Source organism: Hemiscyllium ocellatum, chromosome 15, assembly GCF_020745735.1.
Source record: "Hemiscyllium ocellatum isolate sHemOce1 chromosome 15, sHemOce1.pat.X.cur, whole genome shotgun sequence".
Lineage (NCBI taxonomy): Eukaryota > Metazoa > Chordata > Chondrichthyes > Orectolobiformes > Hemiscylliidae > Hemiscyllium > Hemiscyllium ocellatum.
The window spans coordinates 50,342,670-50,370,654 of record NC_083415.1 but is presented as its reverse complement, the minus strand read 5'-3'; the positions used below and the strand labels follow the sequence as shown (position 1 = coordinate 50,370,654).

At 39.4% G+C, this 27,985-nt stretch overlaps 2 protein-coding genes across 2 annotated transcripts in view; one reads left to right on the top strand and one right to left on the bottom strand.

The window, feature by feature from the left end:
• Nucleotides 1–2,701: 2,701 nt before the first annotated feature.
• LOC132822782 (proteasome subunit alpha type-7) lies at nucleotides 2,702–12,652 on the bottom strand. The gene is made up of 7 exons (XM_060836116.1): nucleotides 12,451–12,652; nucleotides 10,678–10,804; nucleotides 6,014–6,138; nucleotides 5,129–5,251; nucleotides 3,985–4,104; nucleotides 3,635–3,697; nucleotides 2,702–2,904 (listed from the first exon to the last, which is right to left on the bottom strand). Exons 1-7 carry the CDS (start codon nucleotides 12,550–12,552, stop codon nucleotides 2,815–2,817), a joined length of 750 nt encoding a protein of 249 aa, XP_060692099.1. The 5' UTR covers nucleotides 12,553–12,652; the 3' UTR covers nucleotides 2,702–2,814.
• Nucleotides 12,653–12,923: 271 nt separating this feature from the next.
• The window catches only part of LOC132822840 (calcium-responsive transactivator-like), a 62,799-nt gene continuing 47,737 nt past the window's right edge, over nucleotides 12,924–27,985 (top strand). The window contains exons 1-2 of the mRNA XM_060836214.1: nucleotides 12,924–12,992; nucleotides 17,418–17,494. Of these exons, the coding sequence (XP_060692197.1) occupies nucleotides 12,924–12,992; nucleotides 17,418–17,494 (146 nt within the window). The remainder of the gene's footprint in view (nucleotides 12,993–17,417; nucleotides 17,495–27,985) is intronic.

The following is a 27,985-nucleotide window of genomic DNA, read 5'->3' as shown; positions in this document are numbered from 1 at the left end:
ATTGCTTTTTTTTCCCTCCCTCATTCATGAGTGTCACTGGGCTAGCATCTGCTGCCCATTCCTAATTTCCCAGAGGGCAATTAAGAGTCAACCACCCTCCTGTGGGTTTGAAGTCACACGTAGGCCAGATCAGGTAAGGATGACAATTTCCTTCCCTAAAGGGCACTGATGTTAGTGAACCAGTTGGGATTTTCTGACAATCAGCAATTGATTCATAGTCATCACTATGAATTTAAGATTTTTATTGCATTCACATGCCACCATCTGCCATGGCAGGATTCAAACCTGGGTCCCCAGAACATTACCTTAGTCTCTAGGATAACAGTCCTGTGATGTTGTTAGTGAATCACCTCCCCAATGTTATATTCCCTTTAATTCCCATGCTAGACATTTAAACTTTAAATGCAGAAATAATCTGATCAGTTTGTTTTCTTCCTAAAGAAAATCAGTACAGACATTGAGTGTCTGCCATTTGATGTCTGCAGCTGATAGCCTAACAAAGTACTCCATTTTGAACAATAACCAAATTAAATCTGGATTGGTTGACAGTGCTAGTTTGAATATGTGCGTGATATAAGGGAAGAGACCAGATTTAAATTCAGCATCAGACCTCATTTGAATTAGCCAAGTGTCCTAGTTGCCCAGAGGATATAATCTCAGAATAAGGTATTGCACATTTAAAACAGATGAGGACAAATTCCTTCTGGTGTACTGGGCATCTGTGAATTTAAAAAACAACACGGCTGTTGAGGTTGGGTCATTAGATATATTCAAAGTGGAAATAAACTGATTTTTAATTTCTAAGGGAATCATGGATTATGGAGATAAGGCAGGCAAATGAAGTTCAGGTTTGTCAGATCAACCATGATATCACTGGTGAAACAGACTCAATGAGCTGAAAAGGTGATTTCTGTTCCTGTGTGGTTAGGGGCTGACCAATCTGGACTTGCAAGGTTTGTAGCTCAGGTTGAAGTCTAGGCTATAGGCTTGATATCCAGACGTTTCATTACCTGTGTTTTAACAAACACAGATCTAGATACCATCTACCAACCCCTCAGGAAATGACATCACCACAAAGCCCAGGAACACATAAATAGAAAGCAGGAGACAACAGCTCCGCTTCACTTGGAGGTCACCACTGATGATGTTACCTAGCCAGGTAATGAAACGTCTAGATATCAAACCTACAGCTCAGCGAGCAAACCTACACCCCAATCTGGACTTGTCTGCAGAAAGGTCTAGGAAGCTGAATGAGGAAATTGATCTGTACAGACAGCAGCTGTTGGTATATCAGGATATTACAGATCACGTTATTCTGCTCGAGATCTAGTAAAACTAGGTGAAGATTGCATGTGATTGTGACTGGATTTGCATTTGCAGGAAAATCTAATCCCATTTCAAGTGACACCCTGGACACTTAAGTTGCCAGTTTCCACTTTTGTAGTTGGGCCCTTCTGTAGGAGATTAGGCATGGCATATTTCAGCACCATGTCCCCAAAGTTAACTTTACATTAAAAGCAACACATACCATTTGAAGAGAAATGCAATAATTTAAGTTGCTAATTATTTGACTAACCTACTGCTGAAGAATAAGACATCATTTTATTCTGCATTATTTCCATGGAACAGACATCATTAATGTCGCTGCTCTCATTGAACTTTAGCAAGAAGTAACCTCCTCCCATTGTTTGTATTTTAAAAAATAAATTGTTGGAGATAAGTTGTTTATAAACTCTTGCATATTCATTCAAGATTACTTCAGGCCAAACTGTTTTATTCCATAATTGGTCACTGGTGTCCATACATATATTCCACCAAGAGACATTCAACAGTCCAGCAGGAATATTAGTCTATGGATATTATCGTGTTATAACTCTACTTCAGTTTATTCAGTGTAGGCAAAGGATTTAACTTGGACCAATTGTTCCAGGATAAAATATCTGGAGAAATAAAAAGGGATTATGTTCTTGAGAAAACCATCATGCAAAACTGAAGTTCTTGATCTTTTGACATCTTGACAATTCACCAAACCAGTACATAATTCCTTCATCTCATCCCACATATTACATTATTCATTTGAGAAAATTGAAGTAAGTGTCCAAATAGAAATATGTGGCTTTTCCTACAGAAATTAACTAATTCTAGTTAGTAATTGACATTTTTGTTATCACTCAAAAAAAAATGGTTGGACCACACAGACAATTCGATTTTATTAAAATGTTTTTAAAGTTTGTTGAACAGATTGAGAGACTGACACTCCATAGTGACATTTTTAAACTGGATGATTATCTGAAACAAAGTGGCAAAATGTTTCCTGATACGTATGGAACTTTAATTAAGGTGTATACTGCATTAAGAAAAGTTTTTTCTGGAGGCATTTTGAGGGAAGCAGGTAAATCGGATTATTTAAATAAAGGGATAAGCCCTACAAAACAGTAGGGAAACACGCAGCTGGGTTCAAGGAATAAGTGAAATGGAAGTCATTTTCAGAATTAAAGTGAAGGGCAATGACTGGAGATATGGACTTGATTTAGCTAATCAATTCTTACTTAATTAAAGCAAGGTAGGTTAATTGTTCTTTAGCACAAAACCCGGTGTGTTTGCCACACTACAATTAGAACTTGGCTCGTAAGTTTCAAGTTGCAGTTCAACTATTTCAGAAGGAACACAAATCAGTGACTTCAACATAGGGAAAAAAATGTTTCATGATGTAAAATTCAGTTTATTCAAGTAGATTAGTAAAATGTGGAATGCTCAGCTTTTTACCAGTTTATAAACAAAGGTAGACAAGCATATCATGTGTAATTAAAATTGTTAGGTCTTTGGTGCTTTCTTCTTTTCAGCTTCTTCCTTTTCTTTTTCAATTTCTGAAACATAATTCTCAATTTCCTCAGGATTTAAGATCTACAACAAGAAGAAAAAAAGACTTACTAATATTCAACGAGTCAAGCTTAGTCAAGGTTTACATTAACAGATCAGAAGGAATAGTGAAAGGCTGTTTGGATTTTAAATTCTAATGTACTCATTCTAATACTTAAAGTGGCAAATTCAAAAATAATTTCAAAGTTTGTCTGAAGTTCTGTGATGTTCAAAAATATTTCTTTACATTTGCTTGCTTGTATCCCTAATTTTAAGAAGTGCATATATTAGTTGGAAGGAAGGTCTGAGGCTGGGAAGAGATTTTTAATGAGTTTCCATTGTACACAAGCCCAATCTGAGGCTTTAGTCTGTGAAAGTCTTATTCTAGTCAGCACATATTGTGAAGATTGTAGATCTAGAAACCAAGAAAATATATTTAATTTCATTTAGGATTGTTCAAGCATAGCCTTTTGAGGACTAGGAAACACAAATAATCAAATGAACTTAAATCTCAATCTTATGTCATTTTAATGGATTTAAATCTAAAACACTTTGTTTAAAATGTCTAGTGGGGTAACTGATGAACTCATATGGTGATTGAGCAAAATGCTACTTAGCGTGGAAGAAAAGTCTGCTTAAATCATTAATCTAACAAACTTAAAACAGGACCAAAGACACTGAATTAAATAACTGATAAATGAAGAACAGGTTGACCAGTTCAACATACAAGATAAATAAACAGACAAATCAATGCTGATGATACTACAAATGTTACCCGTAAGAGCTGTTCATGCTTCATCACTGCCAGTTCGATATGTTTTCCACCTGACTGTACAACCTAAAAGATAGTTCAGTGCATGTTAGTATGTTGCCCTTATTTGCCTTTAAAATTCAGTTTTTAAAATCTTGACCAATGACTATAGTATTACACACAATGCACTATATAAAAAAAAAAGTATTTTTTTTTTAAACTGGAGGATGTGGAGCTGGAAGGTCCGTGCTCAATAGATTTCAAAAACAAATACGTTGAGGGATCAGGGATTTCACATGTAAGGATTGTCATAAAAAGTTGCTTTATTTGTAGTGAAACTCACGTGCCACGAGTTTTAAAAAAAAAAAATTTACCTCCAGCAAAGCCTTAATAGCGAGCTTGATGGTACCACTGTCTGTAGCGGTGGCTTCTTCAGTGTAGTTTTTCTCCAAGAATTCCCTGACGGTCTTTGCACTTCGTCCTATGGCGTTGGCCTAAATTCAGAAGAAATGGTATAAGATTGTGTAGTTTGTACAGTTCACCCTCAAAAGAGAAAACTTCACTTTAAACATAAATCATTTGTTTTAAAACAAAATTTTGAAAGTTAAGTGATCAGCAATATTGCCCCATAAGGCCATTTTGTCCATCATAGCTACACAAGCTTTCCAGATGAGCAATTAAAGTTCATTCACTTGTCTAGACTCTGTAACCCTACACATTTTTCCATTTTAGAAAACAAACCAATTCCCATTCAAATGCTTTGGCTAGAATCTTCTTGCTGAACGAGTTTCTGATACAATCCGTTGATATAAAGTGGTGCAAAAGTCATTAATACTGGCTGGGAGCTTTCAATGCAAATTAAATCATAGCTGTGAGAATATTATTCTTTTTCATAATAAAATTAAAGTAGGTGGGCAAAGTCTGCATTAAGTGTTCTGAAGCATGCTAATTTCTCTTCAATCCCACATCTAATGTTTGGGGAGAACAATTCTCTTTGTGCTAAAGAGGGCATGCTTCTCTTCAGCCACTTCCTGAAGCAAATATATTCATCAGCTGTCTGAGTGAGGTTCTCCTTCCTCACACCTTGCAAAAAAGGTAACTGACTTCATCTGTTAAAGCTTTAGAGAACTGCCTTCATATCCTGCCTTTATTCATCAAGCAACTAACTGTAATCTGGAATCTCATTAAAAAAAAGTGTTTAAATTATTCACAAATAAATTTAAACTTTCTACTAGGTATTAAAATGCCCCATCCAGATCACTTTTGGTGATTTGGATGGGTACACAAGTCTTCCATTTTACATCCAAATGCAGCCCTGATTGATGATAATGAATTCCTAGTGCATGGAAGCCCTCTACTAACAATGCCCTTCATTTAGCTAATAAATGCAGCCACATTAGCATAAGTGAGAAGTCAATTGCAAGACGCATTGTGCTAAATCAGTGAACAGAAAACAAAACTGAGTAAGCCTTCAGCCAAAACTAAACTTGGTTCAGAACATTTCAAAATGTTACTTACCTTCCATTCATGGTAGGTACCTGATGGATCAGTTTGGTATAGTCTTGGAGTTCCATCAAAATCAAAACCCACAATCAGGGCAGAAATGCCAAATGGTCTGCGCCCATTACTTTGAGTGTAACGCTGTAAAAAAAAAAGATAAAAATTACAACTTAGCTCTATATATTTTTGATATTACAAACATGCTTTGCACTAAAGTGACTTGTTTACTAAATCATTACTACAAGAGACTTCAAAAAGGAGTACACTTGTCAATGAAGTTCTATACAGGGACTATAATTGTACAAGTCCAGCATTACACTAATAAACACTGAAATTTAAGTTTCAAATTCCTGAGAATAAATATGGCACCAAGTAGTTGTTAAACAAAGTATAAAGTTAGGTGATTTTTGAGAAGTCTAAAGTCCAACCTCAAGTTACTCTTCTCCTACACTGTTAGCAGATTTGATTTGAACTGTTCTATAGTGAAACCAAAGAAGTCATTTTGTAATTGTAATTAGCCATAGTTCATAAAAGGAGAGAGTACTGCAGATGCTGGAGATCAGAGTCGAGAGTGGGGGTGATGGAAAAGCCAAAGCACAGCCGGCTTTCTGAGGAGGCAGCATCTGAAGCAGCAGGAGAATAGATGATTCGGGCATAAGCCCTTCATCAGGGATGAGGCCTCATTTCAGCTCATCACCTTTATCTGAACCGCGGCTAGGGTTGGTTAATAATTGCTGGCCAAGCCAAAGATGCTCAAAATTTTTAAAATTATGGCAAAGCAGAATAAGGAAAATCATCAGATCTCCAATCAGTTCATGAGGCAGGTTTTCCTGTTGCTTTTACAGTGTATCTTTCTAAGCAGCTGTGTATTACAGGATATTTATAAAACAAAAAAAAACTTACTTGTTTCAAGCTGGCAATATAACGAGTGATATATTCAACCGTGACTGGGTCCTCCACAGTGAGTCGATGGCTCTGACACTCTACACGAGCCCGATTTATAACTATCCTGGCATCAGCCGTTAGGCCTATTGCAATAAAGAACAATATTAAAATACAGGTTGTTATCTATCATGATTTCTGAACTGTCTCAGCAATGAGAGAGCAGCTGATATCCTCCAACTACAATAACTAATCAAAAGTGCAGCCGCCATTTGGAAAGGATACTTTTAAACTAAAACTCATTCGAATTTAGAACAGAATCAAATCCCATTGATACAGGATTGCATCGACCTCCCAATATTATTATGTAGCTGGAGGAACTAATTATCCAGCAATATGTTGCAAAACATCTCCACCTAATGGTGGAATGTGCAAACTCTTCTTCAATTGTCTAATGTTATAAACAACCTGGGACTTCAGTAAAAGCAAGAGTCAGAATCATTGCAGAAGGAGAAGAGTCTCTTATGTTTGAAGCAGTAAGTATTTATAATTACTTTTCCAGTGATAAGTGCAGTTTGTGAAGTAAAAGGAAGCTTAAATAATTAAAGTTGATAAATTATTTATAAAATATATAGCAGAGTAGGTGGATCATCGTGGACATCATATTGTTCAGACTGAACACACAATGTGTAATGTCTCCATCTCTAATCTCTCTAGCTCAGAATTGTTGAGCTGGAGTGCAAGTTGTAAGCATTCCCAACACAGATGGAGGGGAGAGGAGGGCTATCTAGGCAGTTTCTTCAGGCTTCAGTTATACCAAAGAAAAGCCTGTTCAAAGTGCAGTTGATAATGACTTATACCAGACAGTAATGGGAAACCAGGTCATATAGAGAACAATGATTTGCAGAAACTGAATGAAGATGTGCAAATGTGACTTAACTGGATAGGGATAAAGACCATCAGAAACATAGCCATAATGCCTCTGGCTCCAAAGTGCCATGGTCAACTGTCTACAAAAAGAAATACTTATGGAAGTGGAGGGGAAAATCAGAAACAATAGTATCCCAGTTATTAAATGGGTTGAAGTTTCTGATTGATACATTTCCAATATATTTTCAAGCTGATTTGGAAAAAAAAAAGGAGGGATGGAGAAGTTCCAGTCGTTGTGATTAATATTGGGTGCAAAACATAAGGAAAATGGTGGAGAGGTTGTAATTAGGAAGTACCAAGAACTTGGAGCTAAATTAAAAGAAAAAAGGCTCTTTTATGTTACAATATCCAGATTATTTGTTTTTTGTTTCAGGTTATTAGCATTTACAGTAATTTTGCTTTTAATTAAACAGAATACTACCCAGATATCAAATCAAGGGTTAAGGGTTACTCCAACCATCAGACAACAGATAGGCAAGGAATCATGACCTCACTCCAGATATCCTCTCCCTACAAGGGGACAGGGCAGTGCCAAAACATGTGGTCACACAAGTCGTTCCCCTTCCCTGTCCCCCAGACATTTCCTTGCACTATTTCAGAGGTAGCAGGGACTTCCACTTCTGCTGCAAAGCTAAAAGGTAGCTGGTGGAGTAGTTCGAACCAAGGAGGGTGTGGTTACATTCACTTCCTTTCTCCAAGTCTTCAATACATATTGGAAACTGTTATGCTTTCAGCTCTGATCTCTGTAGAACCCCACTGGTCACAGGTCACCAACCTGAAAAAGGTCTCCTTATTCTCACTTGCTGTTTACTGTCCATGAGCCAGAATTCCATCCATGCCTATTTTCTACCTCCAGCACCCAGGCTCTGATCTAAAAAGCATCTGGATGGGTATATGAATGGGACGGGTTTAGAGGGATATGGGCCAAATGGGATGAGATTAACTTTAAATACCTGGTCAGCATGGACAAGTTGGACCAACGGGTTTATTTTCCATGCTGTACACCTATGACTGAACCTTTTTGGAGGTATCTTGTTAAGATGTCTTTTGGAAATCTAAATGCAACACATCCACTGATGTTCTCTATCCACTCTGGTTGAAACTTTCTTGAAAAAAAAGCTCTTAAGTCAGTCAGTCAGTCCATGAAGTTTAATGAAGCCATGCTGACTTTGCTTAATTAGATTATGATTTTCCAAATATTCTCTTATGAGTAAAACTTTTGTTATCCATCACAGATGTGGATCTCTTGGTTCAGGTCCCATAGAATCAATGTTAAAATCACACTTAGTAATTGAAACACAATGCAGGTATACACGCTGTTGTACTTTAATTACAACAGAAATCAATAATAATGCAACTTTGCCTTCAATAAACCTCACTGGCACAAAGTTAAAAAGCACAGGTTATAGTCCAACAAGTTTACTTGGAGGCACTAGCTTTCACATTACTGCTTCTTCTTCAGATGGTCGTGAAGCAGAATCTCAAGACAATTTATAGCAAGAGATTAGTGTCATGCAGCTGAAATGTCATATTGAAAAAAACATGGATTAAGTCTTTTATCTTTTAGAAAAATAAAAGTTTGCTAGTTTCAGTTCTTTTAATACTTAAATCCCAAAACTTCTTTTAAGTCACATTGTCATAAAACCTGAAGTTTTTTGAGAAAGTGCCATATCAGCTCAGAAGATGCATTAAAGGTGCGAGATTAAAGTCTCTGTATCCCAGTCTTGAGTCCGACTGGTTCCATTTTGAAACTAGAATTTACAAAATATTACATGGATTGACTGCCTGTAGATTATGAATCTTTGAGCAAAATTGAATGTATATGCAAATATAAATTTATCCCATAAACTTGTATGTGTGTGTACATTTGGTACAATATGAGAGAGTATGATGGGGTATAAGCCTGTGAGAAGGAGAGTGTGTGGGAGAGAACACGGGAGGCAAGTGTATAGTGCATTGGGGTCACTTGTAGTGTGACATGAACTCAAGGTCCCAGTTGAGGCCATCTTCATGGTTACGGAGCTTGGCTGTCAGCCTCTGCTCACTGTTTTGTTGCCTGTCCTGAAGTCACCCATGACCGTCCTCCAAGGTGGACTTCAGGATGGGCAACAAATCAGTGACTGAGCAGAGGCTGACAGCCAAGTTCAGTAACCATGAGGATCACACAGACCTTCTCTCATACAAACATGCACCCCCTACACCCTCACCCATGCACACACCTTACAGGCTTATACCCCATCTCACACTTTACCTAGCTTACACACACAAGTTTACAGGGTGAATTTATATTTGCAGAATTATATTTGCATACACATTCTATTTTGCTCAAAAATACATAACCTACAGGCAGTCAATCCATGTAACATCTTGTAAATTCCACTTTAGAAATAGAACCAGTTTGACTCGAGATTGGGATACAGACAGACTTTAACCTCACACCTTTAATGCATTGTCTGAGCTGATATGACACTGTTATAAAACCTGAAGTTATCTCGAGTATGTGACTTAAAAGTTCTCTGATTTACATATTAAAGAACCAAAACTAGCAAACCTGTTCTAAAAGATGAAAGACTTAATTTAATTTTTGTTCAATATATCATTTCAGCTGCACGGCACTAACCTTTTGCTATAAATTCTGTGTCTTAAGATCCTGCTTCACAACCACCTGATGCAGAAGCAGCACTTTGAAAGCTAGTGCTTCCAAATAAACCTGTTGGACTATAACTTGATAATGTGTGATTTTTAACTATTAATTTAGATAATAGGCTAATTGGCCTACAGTTACCTACTTTTTAAACTCCCTTTCTGAATGTCATTTAAGCAGGTTTACAATCCTCTGGTACTTCTCCAGAATCATGCAATTTTTGGAAAATTGCAACTAATGCATTAGTTATCTCTAACTAACTCTTTTAGTATCCTAGGATGTAAGCTATCAGGATTAGGGAAGCTTTTTGCCTTTACTCCCATAAGTTTGGCAAATACTACTTCTCTAGTGATGGTCACGGTCCTTAACTCCTCCTGCATATTCTTTTGTATTAATTTGAAGTATCTTCCACCATAAAGCCTGATGCTAAATATCTTTAACTCCTCTGTCACTTCCTGTTCCCCAAAACTTGCATTTTCCCCTGATTCATTTTGACCCCCCTCTTCCTTTTACACATTTTAAAAATAAGCTGTTATTATCAGTCTTTATACTTCTCATTAGTTTGCTCTCAGTTTACTTTCTGTCTTCATTAGTTTTGTTTTGACCTCTTTAAACATCTGCCACTGCTCACTTACTGTCATTCCTGCTCATCTACCTGCCCAGTTCACTTTAGCTAACTCCATCCTCATTTCATTGTAAATCCCTTTAAAGTTAAACAGTTGTTTTTAAAACAATTGCAAAGAAATAATTCAATTAAATTTCAGTGACTCAATTGATGGCAGTGTGATGTCACTGATCTATATTCCAGAGGTCCAGGCAAACACTTTGGGCACATGGGTTCAATTCCCACCACAGCAGGTGGTGGAATTTAAATTCAAATAATAAAGACCAAGATTGAAAGGGAGTCTTGTGGTGATCATTACTATTAATTTTCATTTAATTTTTTTGGCTCACTGACACTCTCAGGGAAGAGAATCTGCTGTCCTAGTCTAGCCCACTGATTCAGACCCACAGGAGTATGGATAACTCTTAACTGCCTTCTGAAATGAGCTTCTAAGCCATTAGGAATGGGTAACATCAACATGAGAGAATAAAGAAAAGTCTCACTTACCTGCAAAAGCCATGCAAACATTGTCATCCAGTATACAGATCTTCCTTACGGTTCTTTCATCTTGTAATTTGGCTACAGATTTCTTTTCCACTGCAAGGACAACAATTTCTTTTCCTCGAACACCAACCTGTAACATTAATAATTAAAGAGGATTTGTCTCAATTTGTTATATTAATTTATAGGACTACTGATGCATGAATGCAATTTGTGTGAAGTGCAAAATTGTTTGTCTGTGAACGTTGCTTTGAAAACAATCACTTGCAAACATCCAACAAGTGAAAATGTAAATGTTTATACTGTCTTTTTCTGGATTGATTCTGTTGCTTTCTTACAAAAAAAAGCAGCCAAGAGTTTCTGAAGTTACAGTATAATTTTAGTACTGATGTAAAGTTGAAATTTTACAGAGGTGACTCTATTAATGATTAGAGATGCTGGTGTTGGACTGGATCGTACAAAGTTAAAAATCACAACACCAGATAATGGTTCAACAGGTTCAATGTGCTAGTTGCTTCCAATTAAACCTGTTGGACTATAATTTGGTGTTGTGTGATTTTTAACTTTGATTCTATTAAAATATCCCTTAAAAAAAAGCTAATTCTTTGTTGTTATATTTAATATTTCACGATTAGTCTACTTGTAGGCTTAACTAGATTGAGACTGTTGATTCCACAATCATATCTGTCACAATCCTGGTGTAATTGAATATTACAAAATAACATGGTGAATAACATTCGTTACCTATTTCTGATTTTGAACCAGATAATTTCTGCACAAACACCACTTTGACTTCAGTTTTCTATCTTGTCAGTTCTTAAGATATAATAATTCTCTGATCTTCTGAGTTTCTTTAAGTCTACTTAACCAGTGGTCAAAGTTATAAAGTGAGTTACATGTTCAGAAAATATTTAATTTTTTCATGCAATTTGTATACCTGCCAAAAATGTAAAGACAAAATTCAATTACTCAGTCTTTAATTAAATTATGTTTATCTCATGGAAGACACAAACATTAGGATCCTAATAGTAGTACTGCTTCCTTTTAAATTGAATATTGGAAAAGATTAGCTAGAAGATTATTAAATAATATTATCAGCACTGATGTCATTAATTGTTCAAAATTCTTTCCTGAATAGCATAGAATACATAACATCACCAGTACAGCCTGGTACTGCTCAATTAGCAGTTTAAATCACATCAGGATTTTGCTTTCCAAAACGAACAATCTCAAGAAGCGACATAACTAACGACAGCAAACAAGGTTATACGTTGGGATTTCTTTTCACAGATTTTCACTCATTCGAAGTCAGACCAAAAGCAATACTGTAGTTGTAAACAATTTAAATGCAGTTTGGTCGTCGGACACTAGAGGAGCCTGGGCTTTACAAGAAGTTACATTTGCCATTGTGGGGGGACTTCACCTGACTTGGCTACAATCGAGAGTTACAATGATCGAAATGGAACGGAATTGCAGTGAACCTGTCTGTTCCCTATGAGTCTCACCAACATTGGCCTGGCAACTGTGGCTGCCAAGTTTCAGTGACTGTGCACTTTTAAAGATATGGAATTCCTTTGTGGTTGGCTTTTAACAAAAAAAAAGTAAACGTTTCCAAAATTTAAAAATAAAACCTTTTACAACGCTGGGCCAGTAATTGGGGCCAGGCCGGAGCCTTTTTGGGGGGAAAGGGAGGAGGGTTCTGAAGAAGGGCAGCAAGGCCGCAGCCCGGTGGAAGGTGAGTGGCCTTTGGGTCTACCCCTTCGGTGCCGCGATACTCACCGCTGCCGATCCCTTCTTCACCGCCTCCTGGGCGTACTCCACCTGGAAGAGGTGCCCGTCCGGGGAGAAGACGGTGATGGCTCGGTCGTAGCTGGCGCTCATGGTTTCCCTTCGGCAGCAGAGAGCGAAACCGAAACCGGCCAAAAAAAACCAACCAACCTCCCCTTCCAGCAGCTAGAAACGCCGAATCATCTCTCTCCTCCCGCCCCTTCCGTCTCCGAGCTGCCTCCACAAGGAGGGATTTGTCAGAGAGAGAGAGAGAGAGGGCGGAACTGCCTTTAAACAGCAGCTGCAGCCGCTGCCGCCTTCTGCACAGCCCCCTGTCCCTAACCACTGGATCTGCAATCAAACCCGGGCTGCATTTGCACCACTGACAGCATCCTCTGGAATTACATTACTTCATTTATTATATACCTATTTTGCGACCTCGGAGATAGACAGGGAGAGAGAAAACCAGAGAGAAAATTGAAATCATGTCTGTGGCATTTGCATCAGCTCGCCAGCGGGGGAAAGGGGAGGTCACCCAAGCCACCATTCAAAAGGTAAAACGTCTTGTTATTTAGTATTTAATTTAGTTCCCCCTTTTGTGGGAAATCTGTGACTCTCGATTTTTTTTTTGCCTTCGTTGAACCAAATTCCCACCCTTGTCATTCCCCAGTTATCCATTCATTTCATGTTCTGCCTTTGACAACAAACGGGACATCTCTCACAATTTTGAAATGCGGGTTTTGATCATTTTAAGATCTTGCTTGGGGACAGGACTGGTGTCCTCTTCTCTCCCCCCACCCCCCCCCCCCCCCAAGGACTGTGAATGCAGCAGCTCTGAACAAAGCAAGGTGTGATAGTGCAGACACATAGAGCAACCGAGGTTAAAGAAGCCAAGGCACTGTTTAATTCTATTTGCATCACATCGACATAGATTGGATTTTTTTCTCTCTGTCTGTAAAACACCGACCTAATCTACTTAGCAAAACGATTGCACCTCTATTATTGACACGTGATTTTTAAACGTGCGTTTAGATAAAATAACATCAAATGTGCAGTTTACTGTTGTGTGCCCTCGCAGAGACTGAAAGTGGGCATGCCAATTAAAGCCACTTAAATAGATCTTATTTTATTTACACTTTCCGGAAAACGAATGCAGTTCCAAAATAAACTGTTTTATCTTTTGAAATGGCTCAACTGAATGGCGTGTTAAGCGATGCGATCAGTAATTGTTTAATAAAAGTGCTACTTTCAGCGAGGAATGAGAACGTTTGGGTATTTCTGATCCAAATTGGGATTTTTTTTTCCCTGAACCCAAATAACCTGAAGACGTAATGAACCGTACAAAGTAACGGATGGAAACTTGACATTCCTGAATAACCCTTGTCACCGGGGTTTGTTTTTGAAAGGAGGGAGAGGATTTTTTCTCTCTCTGGTCACAGAATAGAGCCCTTTTTGAGACCTCAGGTGCTGTATTCGTCAAACCGTTAGCTGGGGATAGCGATACTGTGGGCGACCAAGCATTTGATTTTGAATCTTCTCCCTTGGCCCCCCCCCCCCCCCTCGCCTCGCAGAATCGAGCTGGAAATAGCGAAAGTTTGCCCCAGATGGTGCTCAGGTTTCAATTCTGTGAGGGGTGGGGGGGAATTTGGGTTTCGGTGGTGGGCAGGTGGCTGCTTTCGATGGAAGAGGTGAGTGAGCTGTATGGTGGATGGAGGGGGGGGACAACATTGGGAGTTTGGTGGATTAATAATGGCGAAGAAGAAAAGGTGTCAGTGCAGACGGCAATCAACACCTCATCAGCATCCTGCTCAGTCAAACCATCGTGCTGCCATCCGATGGACAGAGAGCATTGTTGCTAAACACCCACCACTTCGCATCTGTTTCTGTCACGGCCAACATGAACAACACCAAGCCCCCCCCCACCCCCGTTCAGGTTAACTGTGTTCTATTTGTATGTGACGGATAGAATAAAAATGTGTAGCCAGTTAATCAGATCGCTATCATTCAATTCCAGAGGACTGTAATCGCACTGAACTGAATACCTGCCATATACCACATCTTTAAACTCTTAACACGTTTAATCATAAAGAAATTAAATGGCAAACTTAAAAAAAATGTGGCCTCCCCATTATGTAATGGTGCAAACAGTTTTTTTATATATTCACTGTTAGTCAAGTAGCCACCAGTGCTGATATTTGTATACTTTTCTATCTTTCGCTAGGTTAATTCTGTCATCCTGTTTTAACTGGGAGAGAGAAATGATATTACTGTTCTAAAGAGGTCACCTACATATCAGATACATTTAACATGAAAACTTAAAACGGCTGCTGAATACTCTGTAGCAATAATCAGAAGTGGGTGGCAAAATGAAAAATATTGTGAAAGCTGGAAATATTTAGCAGCTCAGTTAGCAACCTGTGGAGACAGAAGCAGAATTAACCCTTCAGACTGGTGACCTATGTTGGCAAACATTAGAAATATAGCAGATTAAAAACAAACATTGGGGAGGATGCTGTGTGTATGTGTGTGGGAGGGGGAGGGGGGAAAGCAGGGGGATTGTGCAAGACAGCAACCTGTTAGGTAATTGCAAAACAGAATATCGGTGCAAAACGAACATAAAATATGGCAAGTTCTGTTTTACAAACCATTTAGGAGATGGGAAGGGAAGACTGCCTGTTCAACTGAGAAGTTAAACTCTCTTAAAACGATGAAGATTACCTCACATTTTGCATATTTGCGTAAACCGAATGAGCCACTAATTTTATATGGCTGCTGGAGCTTTAACTCCTTGCCATGCTATTTGCAACTGTTCACGTGTAAGGTCTTGACATTCCAATTTTCCAAAGAAAATTGATCAAAATAATTTACTGTAAGAGCTGGCTAATGTTCAAGGAATGAAAGTAACTAACACTGATGTAGGATGGAATCTTGTAAACACAAAATACTGAATAATTAGCGAGGCACATGAGTGCCAATTTTATTTTTATTTTGTTGAGTCACCAATGACTGGATTTCATTAAAATGTATACATCACATTTGGGTGGTAACACGCAACAGTTCTCAAATGATTGATGAATGTCTATCCTGACACAAATTTTCCAACTTCAAGCACAATTAGATTGGAATACTCTTAATGATTAACTGAATGGGGATGTTAGTGCAGGAATGTCTGAATACCAGGAAGAAAAAATGTAGTGTTAGGAGAATGTCATCTTTCAATTATGAATAATTGATATTTTAATCATAGAGTCATAGAGATGTACAGCATGGAAAAAGACCCATCGGTCCAACTCGTCCATGCCAACCAGATATCCCAACCCAATCTAGTCCCACCTGCCAGCACCTGCGCCATACCCCTCCAAACCCTTCCTATTCATATACCCATCCAGATGCCATTTAAATGTTGCAATCGTACTATCCTCCACCACTTCCTCTGACAGCTCGTTCCATATATGTTCCACCCTCTGTGTGAAAAAGTTGCCCCTTAGGTCTCTTTTATATCTTTCCCCTGTCACCCTAAACTTATGCCCTCTAGATCTGGATTTCCCGACCCCAGGAAAGATTCTTCGTCTATTTATCCTATCCACGCCTTTCATGATTTTGTAAACCTCTTTAAGGTCACCCCTCAGCCTCCAACACTCGAGGGAATACAGCCCTAGCCTATTCAACCTCTCCCTATGGCTCAAATCCTCCAACCTTGGCAACATCCTTGCAAGTCTTTTCAGAACCCTTTCAAGTTTCATAACACCTTTCCGATAAGAAGGAGACCAAAACTGCATGCAATACTCCAATAGTGGTGACTCCACTTTCAAGGAGCTATGAACTTGCACTTCAAGGTCTCTTTGTTCAGCAACACACTCTAGGACCTTACCATTAAGTGTATAAGTCCTGCCAAGATTTGCTTTCCCAAAATGCAGCACTTTACATTTATCTGAATTAAACTCCATCTGCCACTTCTCAGCCCATTGGCCCAACTGATCAAGATCCTGTTGTAATTGAAGGTAACCTTCTTCGCTGTCCACTACATCTACAATTTTGGTGTCATCTGCAAACTTACTAACTATACCTCTTCTGCTCACATCAAAATCATTTATATAAATGATGAAAAGTAGTGAACCCAGCACTGGTTCTTGTGGCATTCCACTGGTCACAGGCCTCCGGTCTGAAAAACAACTCTCCATCACCACCCTATGAGCCAGTTCTGTATCCAAATGGCTAGTTCTCCCTGTATTCCATGAGATCTAAACTTGTTAACCAATTTCCCATGGGGAACCTTGTCAAACGCCTGACTGAAATCCATATAGATCATGTCCACTGCTCTGCCCTCATCAATCCTCTTTGTTCCTTCTTCAAAAAACTCAGTCAAGTTTGAGAGACATGACTTCCCACACACAAAGCCATGTTGACTATCCCTAATCAGTCCTTGCCTTTCCAAACACATGTACATCAAAGATTATATTAAAGCAGTGACAGCTACATTTTATAAAAAAAAGAGAGAGAACTTTTATACAAACATATTGGAATGGTTGATGAATGTATGAGTTGCAGTATGAGTATGCTTCAGCTGAGGTAATATTCTTTATGTGACAAAAACCACGTTTAAATTGAAATGTAGCAGTCCACTTTATACATTTGCTGTGATGTGAGAATTGAGGCTCAAACAGAGAGTGTTACTGTTGTTTGAGATTAGCAAATCTTTTGCTAATTTTCAAAAAAGGTTGTAACAGTACGGAGTGGCAACTCAAACTTTACAAAGAATGGCTGTTATGTGGTTCAAAATGAGGAAGCAATTGCAAACTATTCTGCCAATATTGTTTAATGTTATTATAATTTATTGTGAACATTGTACTGTGGTTTTATTACATTTGTGCTATCCCCTGAAGTGAATATTTAAATGTGAAGAGTATTAAATTATCTGTATTATCACATAAATATTTACCATAATTTAACAAGAAATTTCTGATGATTTTTGCTTTTAGATGTTGGATGAAAACAATCATTTGATACAATGTATCATGGATTACCAGAGTAAAGGCAAAACTGCAGAATGTTCTCAGTAAGTTTTCTTTTGTTGCCATTTTAAATAAAATTGCCAAAGTCAATTACAGGCGCACACATCTCTACTCTTGTAGAATAATTTTATAATAGCACTGCATGTGTGATGTATATGTCCAACAAGTGAAAGAATTGAGACATTGTCATGTCTTTCCCAACAATGAGGGAAAATGTCTGAAGATAAAGAATATTGTTACATTTTTAGGATTGTGCTTTCAATTTTTTTATTAATAGAGACAAGTGCACATATCAGACCTGGAACAGAGATGTAGCGCTCATATCTTGAGATGAGTAAGACTACTAGAACCCTGATGTTCTGATCTTTGTCCAACCTATATGCTTAACTTCATATTTTCTTGAGTGATTTCACATTTATTGGTGTGCATTAAACATGAAGTGTTAGATTGATTGGATAAATATTTCTATCTGAATGTGTTAATAAGAGACAGATGTAGCTAATGGGATCAATTGTAACAACAATGGAAGGTATAGCATGATTGAAATTTAATTTTATTGCCCTGTTTATGATTTAACTCTGACTTGATGACAATACTCCAACTGTAAACCTAAATATTTCAAAATCATCTATACAGATCATGTCATAAGGTCATAAACGATAGGAGCAGGAATAGACTATTTGGTCCATTTAGCCGGCCCTGTAATTCAATAAAATCATGGTTAATATGATATTGCCTTTAATTTTATTTTCTTCCCTGTCCCCCTCTAAACCTTGACTCCCTTATTGGTCAATAATCAAGCCTTCCAGAATCTTTTGCGCTTCAACACGATCACCTTGCAATCTTCTAAACCCCACTGAGTATAGGCTAAACTAGCTCAATGTTTCCTTATAAGACAATTACTTCATCCTGAGAGTCAGCCTAATGAACCTTTTCTGAATTTCTTTCAATGCAAGTTTATCCTTCCTTAAATAAGGAAATCAGAAAAGTACACAGCAATTCAGCTGTAGTCTCACCAATGCATATCCAGTTGCAGCAGGACTTCTCTATTTTATTCCTAACATTCCTTTGCCTTCCTGATTACTTGCTGCACCTGCCTAGTGAGCTTTTGTGCCTCATGCACAAAGTCACCCAGATCCCTCTGTACTGCAGATTCTGCAATCACTTGATATAAATAATATTCTGCCAGAGCAAGGCAACCTCACATCTACCAGCACTTATACTTCATCTGCCACTGTTTTCTCATTCACTTAGCCTCTCTATATTCTTTTGAACACACTGTGTAACATCCTCACATCTTAGTTTTTATCTTTCTTTGTTTCATAAGCATACTTAATAGAATAATATTCAGGAGCAGACATATGTTATTCAGTCCATCAAGTCTGCCCAGCTATTCAATGCAATCTGGCTGATCTGATGACCCTAAATTCTATTTTCCTGCCTTTCCCTAATAACTCTTAAGCCCCTTACTGATTGAACAGTTGTCTATCTCTGACTATGATATACTTAACAGCCTAGCCTCAACAGTCCTCTGTGGTAAAGAATGCCACAGATTCCTGTTCCTTTGAGAAAAGAAATTTTCCTTCATCCCTGCTTTAAATGGACGACACATTATTAGTGAGATTATTCTAAGCTCTGCCACAATGGTGACCAACCTCTCTTCCTATACCCTGGCAAAACCTCTAAGAATCATGTATGTTTCAGTCAGATCACCTCTCATTCTCCTAAACTCCAAGAGGACAGACTCAACTTAATCAAATTCTCATCAAAAATCCCTCCATACCTGAGATCAACGTAGTGAACTTTCTCCGGTCTGCGTTCAAAGCCAATGTACATATCCTAAGACAAGGTGAACAAAACTTAATTAGTATTCCAGCTGTGGTCAACTAAGTGCCTTGTATAATTTTAGCAAGACACCCCTATTTTTATAAGGTAAAAACAATGACTGCAGATGCTGGAAACCAGATTCTGGATCAGTGGTGCTGGAAGAGCACAGCAGTTCAGGCAGCATCCAAAATGCAGCGAAATCGATGTTTCGGGCAAAAGCCCTTAATCAGGAATAAAGGCAGTGAGCTTGAAGTGTGGAGAGATAAGCTAGAGGAGGGTGGGGGTGGGGAGAAAGTAGCATAGAGTAAATGAACTGAGCGTTGCAGTGGGAGAGGGACTCCCTGAGATTCTTGTAGAGAGAGGAGGAAAACTTCTTCAAGGCAGGCATCCTAGTAGGGTTAAAGTCAACGAGGTAAAAACAATGACTGCAGATGCTGGAAACCAGATTCTGGATCAGTGGTCCTGGAAGAGCACAGCAGTTCAGGAAGCATCCAAAGTGCAGCGATTCTGGATCACTGGTGCTGTAAGAGCACAGCAGTTCATGAATCTGGTTTCCAGCATCTGCAGTTATTGTTTTTACCTCATTGATTTTAACCCTACTGCGAATCCTCTTGCAAAGATGCCTGCCTTGAAGAAGTTTTCCTCCTCTCTCTACAAGAATCTCAGGGAGCCCCTCTCCCACTGCAACTCCCAGGTCATTTACTCTATGCTACTTTCTCCCCATCCCCACCCTCCTCTAGCTTATCTCTCCACGCTCCAGGCTCACTGCCTTTAGTCCTGATGAAGGGCTTTTGCCCGAAACGTCGATTTCGCTGCACTTTGAATGCTGCCTGAACTACTGTGCTCTTCCAGCACCACTGATCCAGAACCCCTATTTTTATAGTCTCTTCATAGCATGTGCATAGTCAGCCCCTTCATCTATGACACTAACATAGACTTTAAGTCTCTAAAAGTGGGGTGGGGTTACTAGCTGAAATTATGTGGTGATGAGCCTAAGGTAGCAATGATAAACATAGAACAGCTATGCTTCCCTCTCCAAAAGGCCTCTGCTTTTTGTTTCCCCTTTTCTCAACTCTCACAGCTTCCACTCTTTGTCCCTTGCATTTATGGTATTCTTCGGATGATTTTTGTCTTCTACTGTCAAGACTGATCTGAGATATTTGTTCAACATCTCTGCCATGTCCTTGTGTTTGATGATTCTTTCCCCAGAATCGCCTTCTCATGGACCAATGATCACTTTCACTACTCTTTTCCTTCTTTCCATTGTTATAGAAGGTTCTACTGTCATCCGATGAAGCTTCATGACAATTAGAGTGTAAAGGTGCTGCAGAAAAGAGACATGCAAGCTTAAATAGGAAAGATTCCCATCAGCAGAAAAAAGCTTAGCATAATTTTACATAAGCACACTAATGGTCTATAATAGAGCTTTAGGAATGTTGCAAATTGTATAAATTACTCACATTTTGCTTTATGTGCTTTCTGAATCACATGATTGACTTTTGTCATTATACATCCCTCCCAAGTATGAATCATGCAGCACCTTCTGATTAATGGCAGAAGATTACAAGTCACCAATATTTGCTTCCTATTGTAAGCTGTGCATTGCCTAAATGCAGCACCTACTTTTGAAAAGTACTCTAAGGCACAAACAATCTGAACTTTTTAATGTGTGAATACATGCAAATCGCATGGCAGAATTGTATTTTTTATAGGCAAGCAAGGTGCAATGTTCTGTGAAAGTAGAAAGTACTATCAAGCAGTTTATAATTGCTACTGGACAGAGGTGAACCAGGAGAAGACCTGAAATATGACATTATAAGAAATAAGAGCAGGAGTTGGCCACTTGAGCCCTTAAACCTGCTTTGCCATTCAGTCAAATCATTGCTGATTTATTTATGCTCTCACTCCATGTTCCTGCCTACACTCAGCAATTCATGACTCACTGACAGATCAAAATCTGTCCAACTCAGCCTTGAATATATTTAGAGTCTCCATTGCTCTCCAGGTAGAGGATTCAAAAGATTAACAACTCTGAGTAGAAATTCTTCCTCAAGTTTGTCTTATATGGGTAACTCCTTTATTCTGAAGATGCACACCCAGGTTCTAGATTTCCTCATGAGATAAAATATCCTCTCATTGTCTACCTTATGTTTCAGTAAATACTATTTGTCTTCCTATTTAAAGAAAAACACATCTGACTAATCCATTAAGCTATTTCTACAGAATATAATCCAAAAATTGCCAATATTGGTTTCCTAAATCATGTGAAATTGAAAATTTCATGCAACTGATTAGAAACAAGCTGAAAAGATGATTAGTCTGTTTACAATAATGTATTATTTAGTTCACTTGAACACATCAATGTTAATAGTGAATCTTGTTTATTATTTAATGAGCAGATTGATATTAACATATGGAAGTGTACTTTGGGTAAGATGGTGATGTTTCATTCTCTGACTAATATAGCAAGTTGAATCTTATGGCTGGAACTTTGTTTTGTTTTTGGGACTGTGGTTTAAAAATGCAAAGTGCATTCACTCAGGGGTGAGTTGTGTTCTGTTACGTGACAAACTTCTCAGCTTATTTCATATTCACATCAGATTTTATGGGCTGTCAGGCAAAGAGTTCTACAAACAGTTCTACTCTTTGCCAGGACCTTTCAGGTTCCAACATCTGGTCAGCATTACTGAGGTATCAGTGGTGCTACTTTGGTAGCTGCAATAAACATTGATTTCATGTGAGAGGTCTGATGAAGATAAGTGGCACCCAATCTGTGTGTGACAGTCACCTGCAGTAGCAAGGTTATAATGCTTCTCACTCATAGGGACATGATACACAGAGTAGAGAGTCATACATATGAGTGCAGATTATTTATCCTTTAACAGTATTGCAAATAGGTTCTTTTGAGTCACACATAGATAGTGAACTCTGCAGCCCCCTTTGTTTAGGCTGGCTTCATCGGTTGGGCTGGTCTTCAGTTGCCATCCCAAAGATCATGCACAAACTGGAGTGAAGGGCAGAGAAATTTACCGATATTTTATTTCGTGTTGTATATGCAGCCTTTGAGTATATGGCTTCCTCCATGGACCAAGCAATGGCCTTTATGGAGAGCCAGGATCATTAGAGTAATCAGTGTCAGGGCAAGGGAACTGTCACTTCATTGCTTGAGGCTTGGTTGCATTAATTCCCCGGCTGCATGAGCGTGGCCCCAGGGATCTTGATCTCTTTCAGGTCGGGCATGCTCTTAAGGAGTGAGAGAGAGATGCCATTGCTCACTGACAGGAAGAGATGCAACAGCTGAGCATCCAGAAAATCTAACATACGACACTCCAGAGGAGGCTCACCTCATGTGTTCCCCTCTGGCAGGGATACAAATGGCTCCATAGGGTTAGGTGGAGGAGGTTGCACATGCACTTGTGCAGGAGCTGCCCAGCAGGCCAAGCCACTCTAGACCCTAAACCACCATGGTGCATCTGTCAAAGCCATCTAAGCAAGTGACAATGTGGATTGCAACTAAAACTCAACTGTGACTGCCAAGATACAGTGGTTGGAAAAGAGAGCTTTAATAATATTTAAGTTATTTGAATGCACAGGTTTCAACCTTGTGTACAAAATTACACGACACAAATACAGCATTTTGTATGACAGACCTGTGGTCTCTTTCAATGTGTTAATGCTTCTGATTATTTCCTTGTAGACTACCTTGAGGGGTAATGCTTATTCTAGTTCTTCATGAGCAGCAGTGCAAAGAGCATTGAGAATATCATTCGCTGTTGTCTTCTGAAAGCAGGAATTTAAGCTAGATGGGTTTGGGGCTCAATTAGCATAATTAGCTCTTTTGCATCTCTGTGAAAGATGAATGCCTCTTGTAATGCAGGTGTAAGTCATACAAGTACAGCCCCATTTATTGCTGCACAACCTGACACTGATGTTCTCGACAGAAAACTGAACAGGAGGTTATTGGTACAAAGGGAATAAATTAATTACAATTTATGCCAAACAAAGTAGCTACATGTTTTCAAGTTCTTAATGAGACATTCCCTTGAGGGCCAGAACACCTTTGCACTGCAATTGGCTCATAGTTTCAGTAGGAGGAAGCGAGAACTACAGATGCTGGAGATCAGATGCCATTCCTGATGAAGGGCTTATGTCCAAAACATTGATTCTCCTGCTCCTTGGCTGCTGTCTGACCTGCTGTGCTTTTCCAGCACCACACCATTGTTCTGAGTGTCCCGCTGTGTTGACGTAAAGTCACGCACCTTCAAATCTGGCTGCTGTCAGGTTCTTAAGACCATAAGACCACAAAAAATAAGAGTGAAAGTAAGACTATTCGACCCATTGAGTCCACTCCACCATTCAATCTTGGCTGATGGGCATTTCAATGCCACTTACCTGCACTCTCTCCAGATCCCCTAATCCCTTGCGAGATTAAGAATTTATCAATCTCTGCCTTGAAGATATTTGACGTCCCGACTGTTCTTGCAGCCCGTCTGCCTCTTCTCACCACTGCCTGGCTACTTTAGCATCCTCATCGTCGGTGTCGGCTCCCTCAGACTCTTCCTTATCTGAGGAGACTGGTGGGTGTCCCCTCTCCCCCTGTTTTAAATTCTCACCCCAGGGTTGAATGAGGTTGTGCAGCACATGGCAGTCACTAATTTGGAGACACTGCCTGATGAATACTGGAGTCTTCTTTCTGAGCAGTCCAAGCAACAGAGATACATTTTCAGGAGACCCATTGTCTCTTCACTGATGGTCCCAGATGGGCACCATTGTGGCACTGTTCAGCATCAGGAGGTATTTGTACTTAGATCATGTGTCTGGGGATTGTCACCCCCAAGCCAGGACCAGAGATGGTATGAGGTGGCAACTTGGGAATTGTGCAGAATGTAAGTGTTGTGAGAACTTCCTGGATAGTAGGTGCATGTCTGCAGGAATTGTTGCCTGTGGTCACAAACATTGAAGGAGTGAAATATCTTCCTGGATAAGAGTCTGACTGGATGATGCATTGGAGTTTGGAGCACCACAGTCAATTCAGTGGATGGTGTTGTGTACTAAAGGCAACCCAACGAGGTCTGCAAATCTGGCAGCTTGAGCAACTTGGCTCTTAGCGTCTGTGGTGAATTGGGCAAACTGTTTTAGTCACCAGTGAACCCACACACTATAGGCTATCAATTGGAAGATACCACACGTGTCTCCAGTTGAGGTTTGGAAGGAGCCAATGGCCAGGAAGTTTCATCTTTAGAAGCACAAGCATAGTGCTGCCTCCCACACTGAGTAGCTGCAGTTCTGCCAGCAGGAGGTGGTAGTTGTATGTGACAGGTTTCTTTGTCATGCATCTCTGGAAATGTTTTCCACACATCTACAGATGGCTGTAATATCTTCAGTATACCATCACTCACCATTCTGCTCATGAAACTGAAGACTCTCATTCCCTTCTTCATACGCAGCTTGCACATCCATAGATGTGGTCCCCTGAGTATTATGTCTCTACTTCAATTTGGTATTATTCATCTCTTCTTCTCCATCTCCTCCTCCTCCTTCTACCTTCCATTACTAAAACTATAACAGTTGTTGAGCTAAGTTAAACATCTGACATAGAAATATTGATCTGTGTAGAAATATCAGGAACGAGATTTCCCTGAGTTTTCCAATTGAGATCTTGACATCGTCAAGCTACTCTCTGGGTCCTTAAAAGATTGCTCATGTTTAAGGTGAAAGCCTCCTCTTTAGTCATGGTGAAGTATATCCTCCATGACCACGACCGATGTTCCCCATTCTGGTACTGCCATCCGCAAGCCATTTGTCGCCATGATCTTAACATTGCTCTCCACGCATGTGGAAATTAGCATTATATGACTATTGATGGTTTTCATTATTCCCAGTTTTACAACCTGGGAATAGCAATTTCATCCCCATTCGCTGAACATTTAAATATATGGCCCTGTGAATGCTTCTGCTCATCTGCATGTGGAATAAACACCTCCACCTCCACCTCCATCCTCAGTGTTGGTGATGCTTAGCTGCTTTTCTTGACAAAGGTTGATGAGTGACTGGGCATGATTGGGGCATTGGTGTTTGGAGCTGTTAGTTCTTATTCACCTGATGCTCCATTTAGTGCTTCCCTTCAGTAAAAGCCTTCAACAGAGTGCTTGCTCTGTAGTAGTTTTCAGTGTCTGTTTTGCTTCTGTTAGGGTCTGTTTGCACTGTGCACGAACACTCGTGAACAGATTTTGGCATCCATTAACATGATACCTTGTTTTGAAAACTAATTTAGAGAAAGATGGTGGTGGTAAACTCTTCCTTTTGATTTGTTCACTCTTGACTCTCTCCCCTCTATAAGACACCTTTTCTCCTATGACTGCACACGGTCTTTTCCTTTTGTCTGACACCCCCCCCCCCCCCCCGCCCTTTTTCCCTATGATTATCAGCTCTTTTACTATCTCTGTCTATATTCCTGCCTTTCCCCCTGCCCACTCTTATCCTTTCACTGCCCCTTATTCAGTTCACCTGCTTGTTATCCCTCCCCAGCATATCTAGTCACTGTGCTACACATCCTAAACTCCACCTTTCCTTGACACCTCCCCCCCCCCTCCACCCACGGTAGCTCTTACCACCATGACTGTCCTCTCTGATTGTATTTCCCACGATCATTCCTGTGCCTTTTAATTTCCATTCCTTAGCAACCAGCCCATGTTTCTGTAACCCCTTTCTGTTCAACTCTGTTGACATTGTAGACCTCTTTTCAGCTGAAGCCCGTTTGCCTGTCCTGGTCAGGTTTGCTATTATCAGCCAGTGTGACCGCCTTGCTTGAGCAGGCTAGTAAACCCTATCAGGCTTCACCCTGAACACAGTAACCAATTAACTACAACAAGCACGACTGCATATGACTTGAGTCATCTCTAAAAGGCAAGCCACCTGAAAGGTTCAGAGAACTTAATCGCAAAATGTTAACCTGCTCTTGGGAAACTGAAATTTTGCTTCCCATGCAATTAGTTCTCCCACTTGCTGTTCAAAAGGCATGTGGCAGGAAGGGGTAGGGAAGGATGGAAGTGCACGAAGGTTATGCCCTATGCATTTGAATATTGTTAACTGTTTGTATGTTGACTTTTATATCTCTGTGCTGGATAATGAAATGCTTCAATGAATTTCAAGATATCACATAAACATTGGGTTTAGATTAAACAACCGACTTAATGCATTTAAATTTACTTTATTAGTAATGGTTGCAACAAGTTAATTATTTTTCATTTCGCTAGTTTTTCTTGTTCTTATGGGAACCTTTGGACTGATATCTATAGCACTTTGTGATGTGCAGCAAACAGAATTGTCAGTTTAATGATGTAGGATGTGATGATGACAATATCCCTAGAATGACTAAATATGAGATATTTTAGTCACTGAATGTAATACCTGGTATTTTTAGGCATTTACAATTCAGTAGACATAATTTGGTGTTTCAGTAATATGTATGGCAGGTGTCATTGCTTAGCATTTGAAGTTCAACTTGCCTCCAAAGTATTTACAGGGACAATAGGTCTTTCAGCCCCTCAAACCGGTTCTGGCATTTAATTGGATCATAGCCGATCTATATCTAAGATCAATCTACTCACCTTGTTCCTTAGCCCTTTCCCAACAAAAACCTGTTGAACTCAGTGTTCAGATTTTCAATTGACCCCCAGCTCATTAGCTTGAGTGGGAAGAACTTTCAGATTTCCAGAAAGCAGTGCTTTCTGACTTCACCCATGAATGACCTTGCTCATTATCACTTTCAGCTCACTTGTTGTGCTTTTTCCCACTGCAGGAAACAAGAGAGATAGAAACCATCAAATCTTTAATTATCCTAAACACCTCAGTAAGGTCATCTTTATTTACTTGCCCTTTTTGATATTTCACAACTTAAATATAGTTATGCTTGAGTTATGTTCTTTCTGTTCTTTATTCCTCTCCAGTTTACTCCTTCTCCCTTGCTTTTAAGGGGTCGAAATGCATGTTTTGAGGGCAGACTTGTTTTCTCTGCTTTGGTGGGAAAATGTGGAGAGAGTGCAAAAGTCAGAATCATGATACCAGAAAACGTCTTTGTGATTATTTTTCCTTCAAGCCTTAAATGGTGATTTCAGAAACACATCAAGGAGTGGTGACTGCCTTATTTCCATGCATTTATTTTTCTTGAAAGCCGCATAAGAACAAAAGAACTAGGAGCAGGAGTAGGCCGTCCGGCCCTTCGAGCCTGCTCCGCCATTCAATAATCATAACTAATCATTTTGTGGACTCAGCTCCACTTATCCGCGTTTTCACCATATCCCTTCATTCCTTTATTTTTCAAAAATGTATCTACCCTTGCTTTAAAAGCAATGACTGAAGTAGTGTCAACTACTTCCCTGGGCAAGGAATTCCATAGATTAACAGCCTTCCGGGTGAAGGAGTTCCTTTCCATTTCAGCTCTAAACCTGCTCCCTCTAATCTTGAGGCCATGCCCTCTTGTCCTAGTCTCACCTACCAGTGGAAACATCCTCTCTATTTCTATCGACTCCCTTCATAATTTTATATGCTTCTATAAGATTCCCCCCTCATTCTTCTGAATTCCAATGAATATCATCCCAATTGATTCAGTCAATTTGTTTTATTTATTTGTCACTTCCTTTCTCCTCAAGTTCCCTGAGAAACTAGATGGTGCAAAGTCCTGATGTGTGGATCGGAATGGGAATGTG

Coding starts and splice junctions, on each gene's coding strand:
- LOC132822782 (XM_060836116.1), bottom strand. CDS start 12,552: ATGAGCGCCAGCTACGACCGAGCCATCACCGTCTTCTCCCCGGACGGG. Junction 5,252..6,013: donor ATATTGCCAGCTTGAAACAA/GTAAGTTTTTTT, acceptor TTTTTTTTACAG/CGTTACACTCAAAGTAATGG. Junction 4,105..5,128: donor GTACCTACCATGAATGGAAG/GTAAGTAACATT, acceptor TTCTGAATTTAG/GCCAACGCCATAGGACGAAG.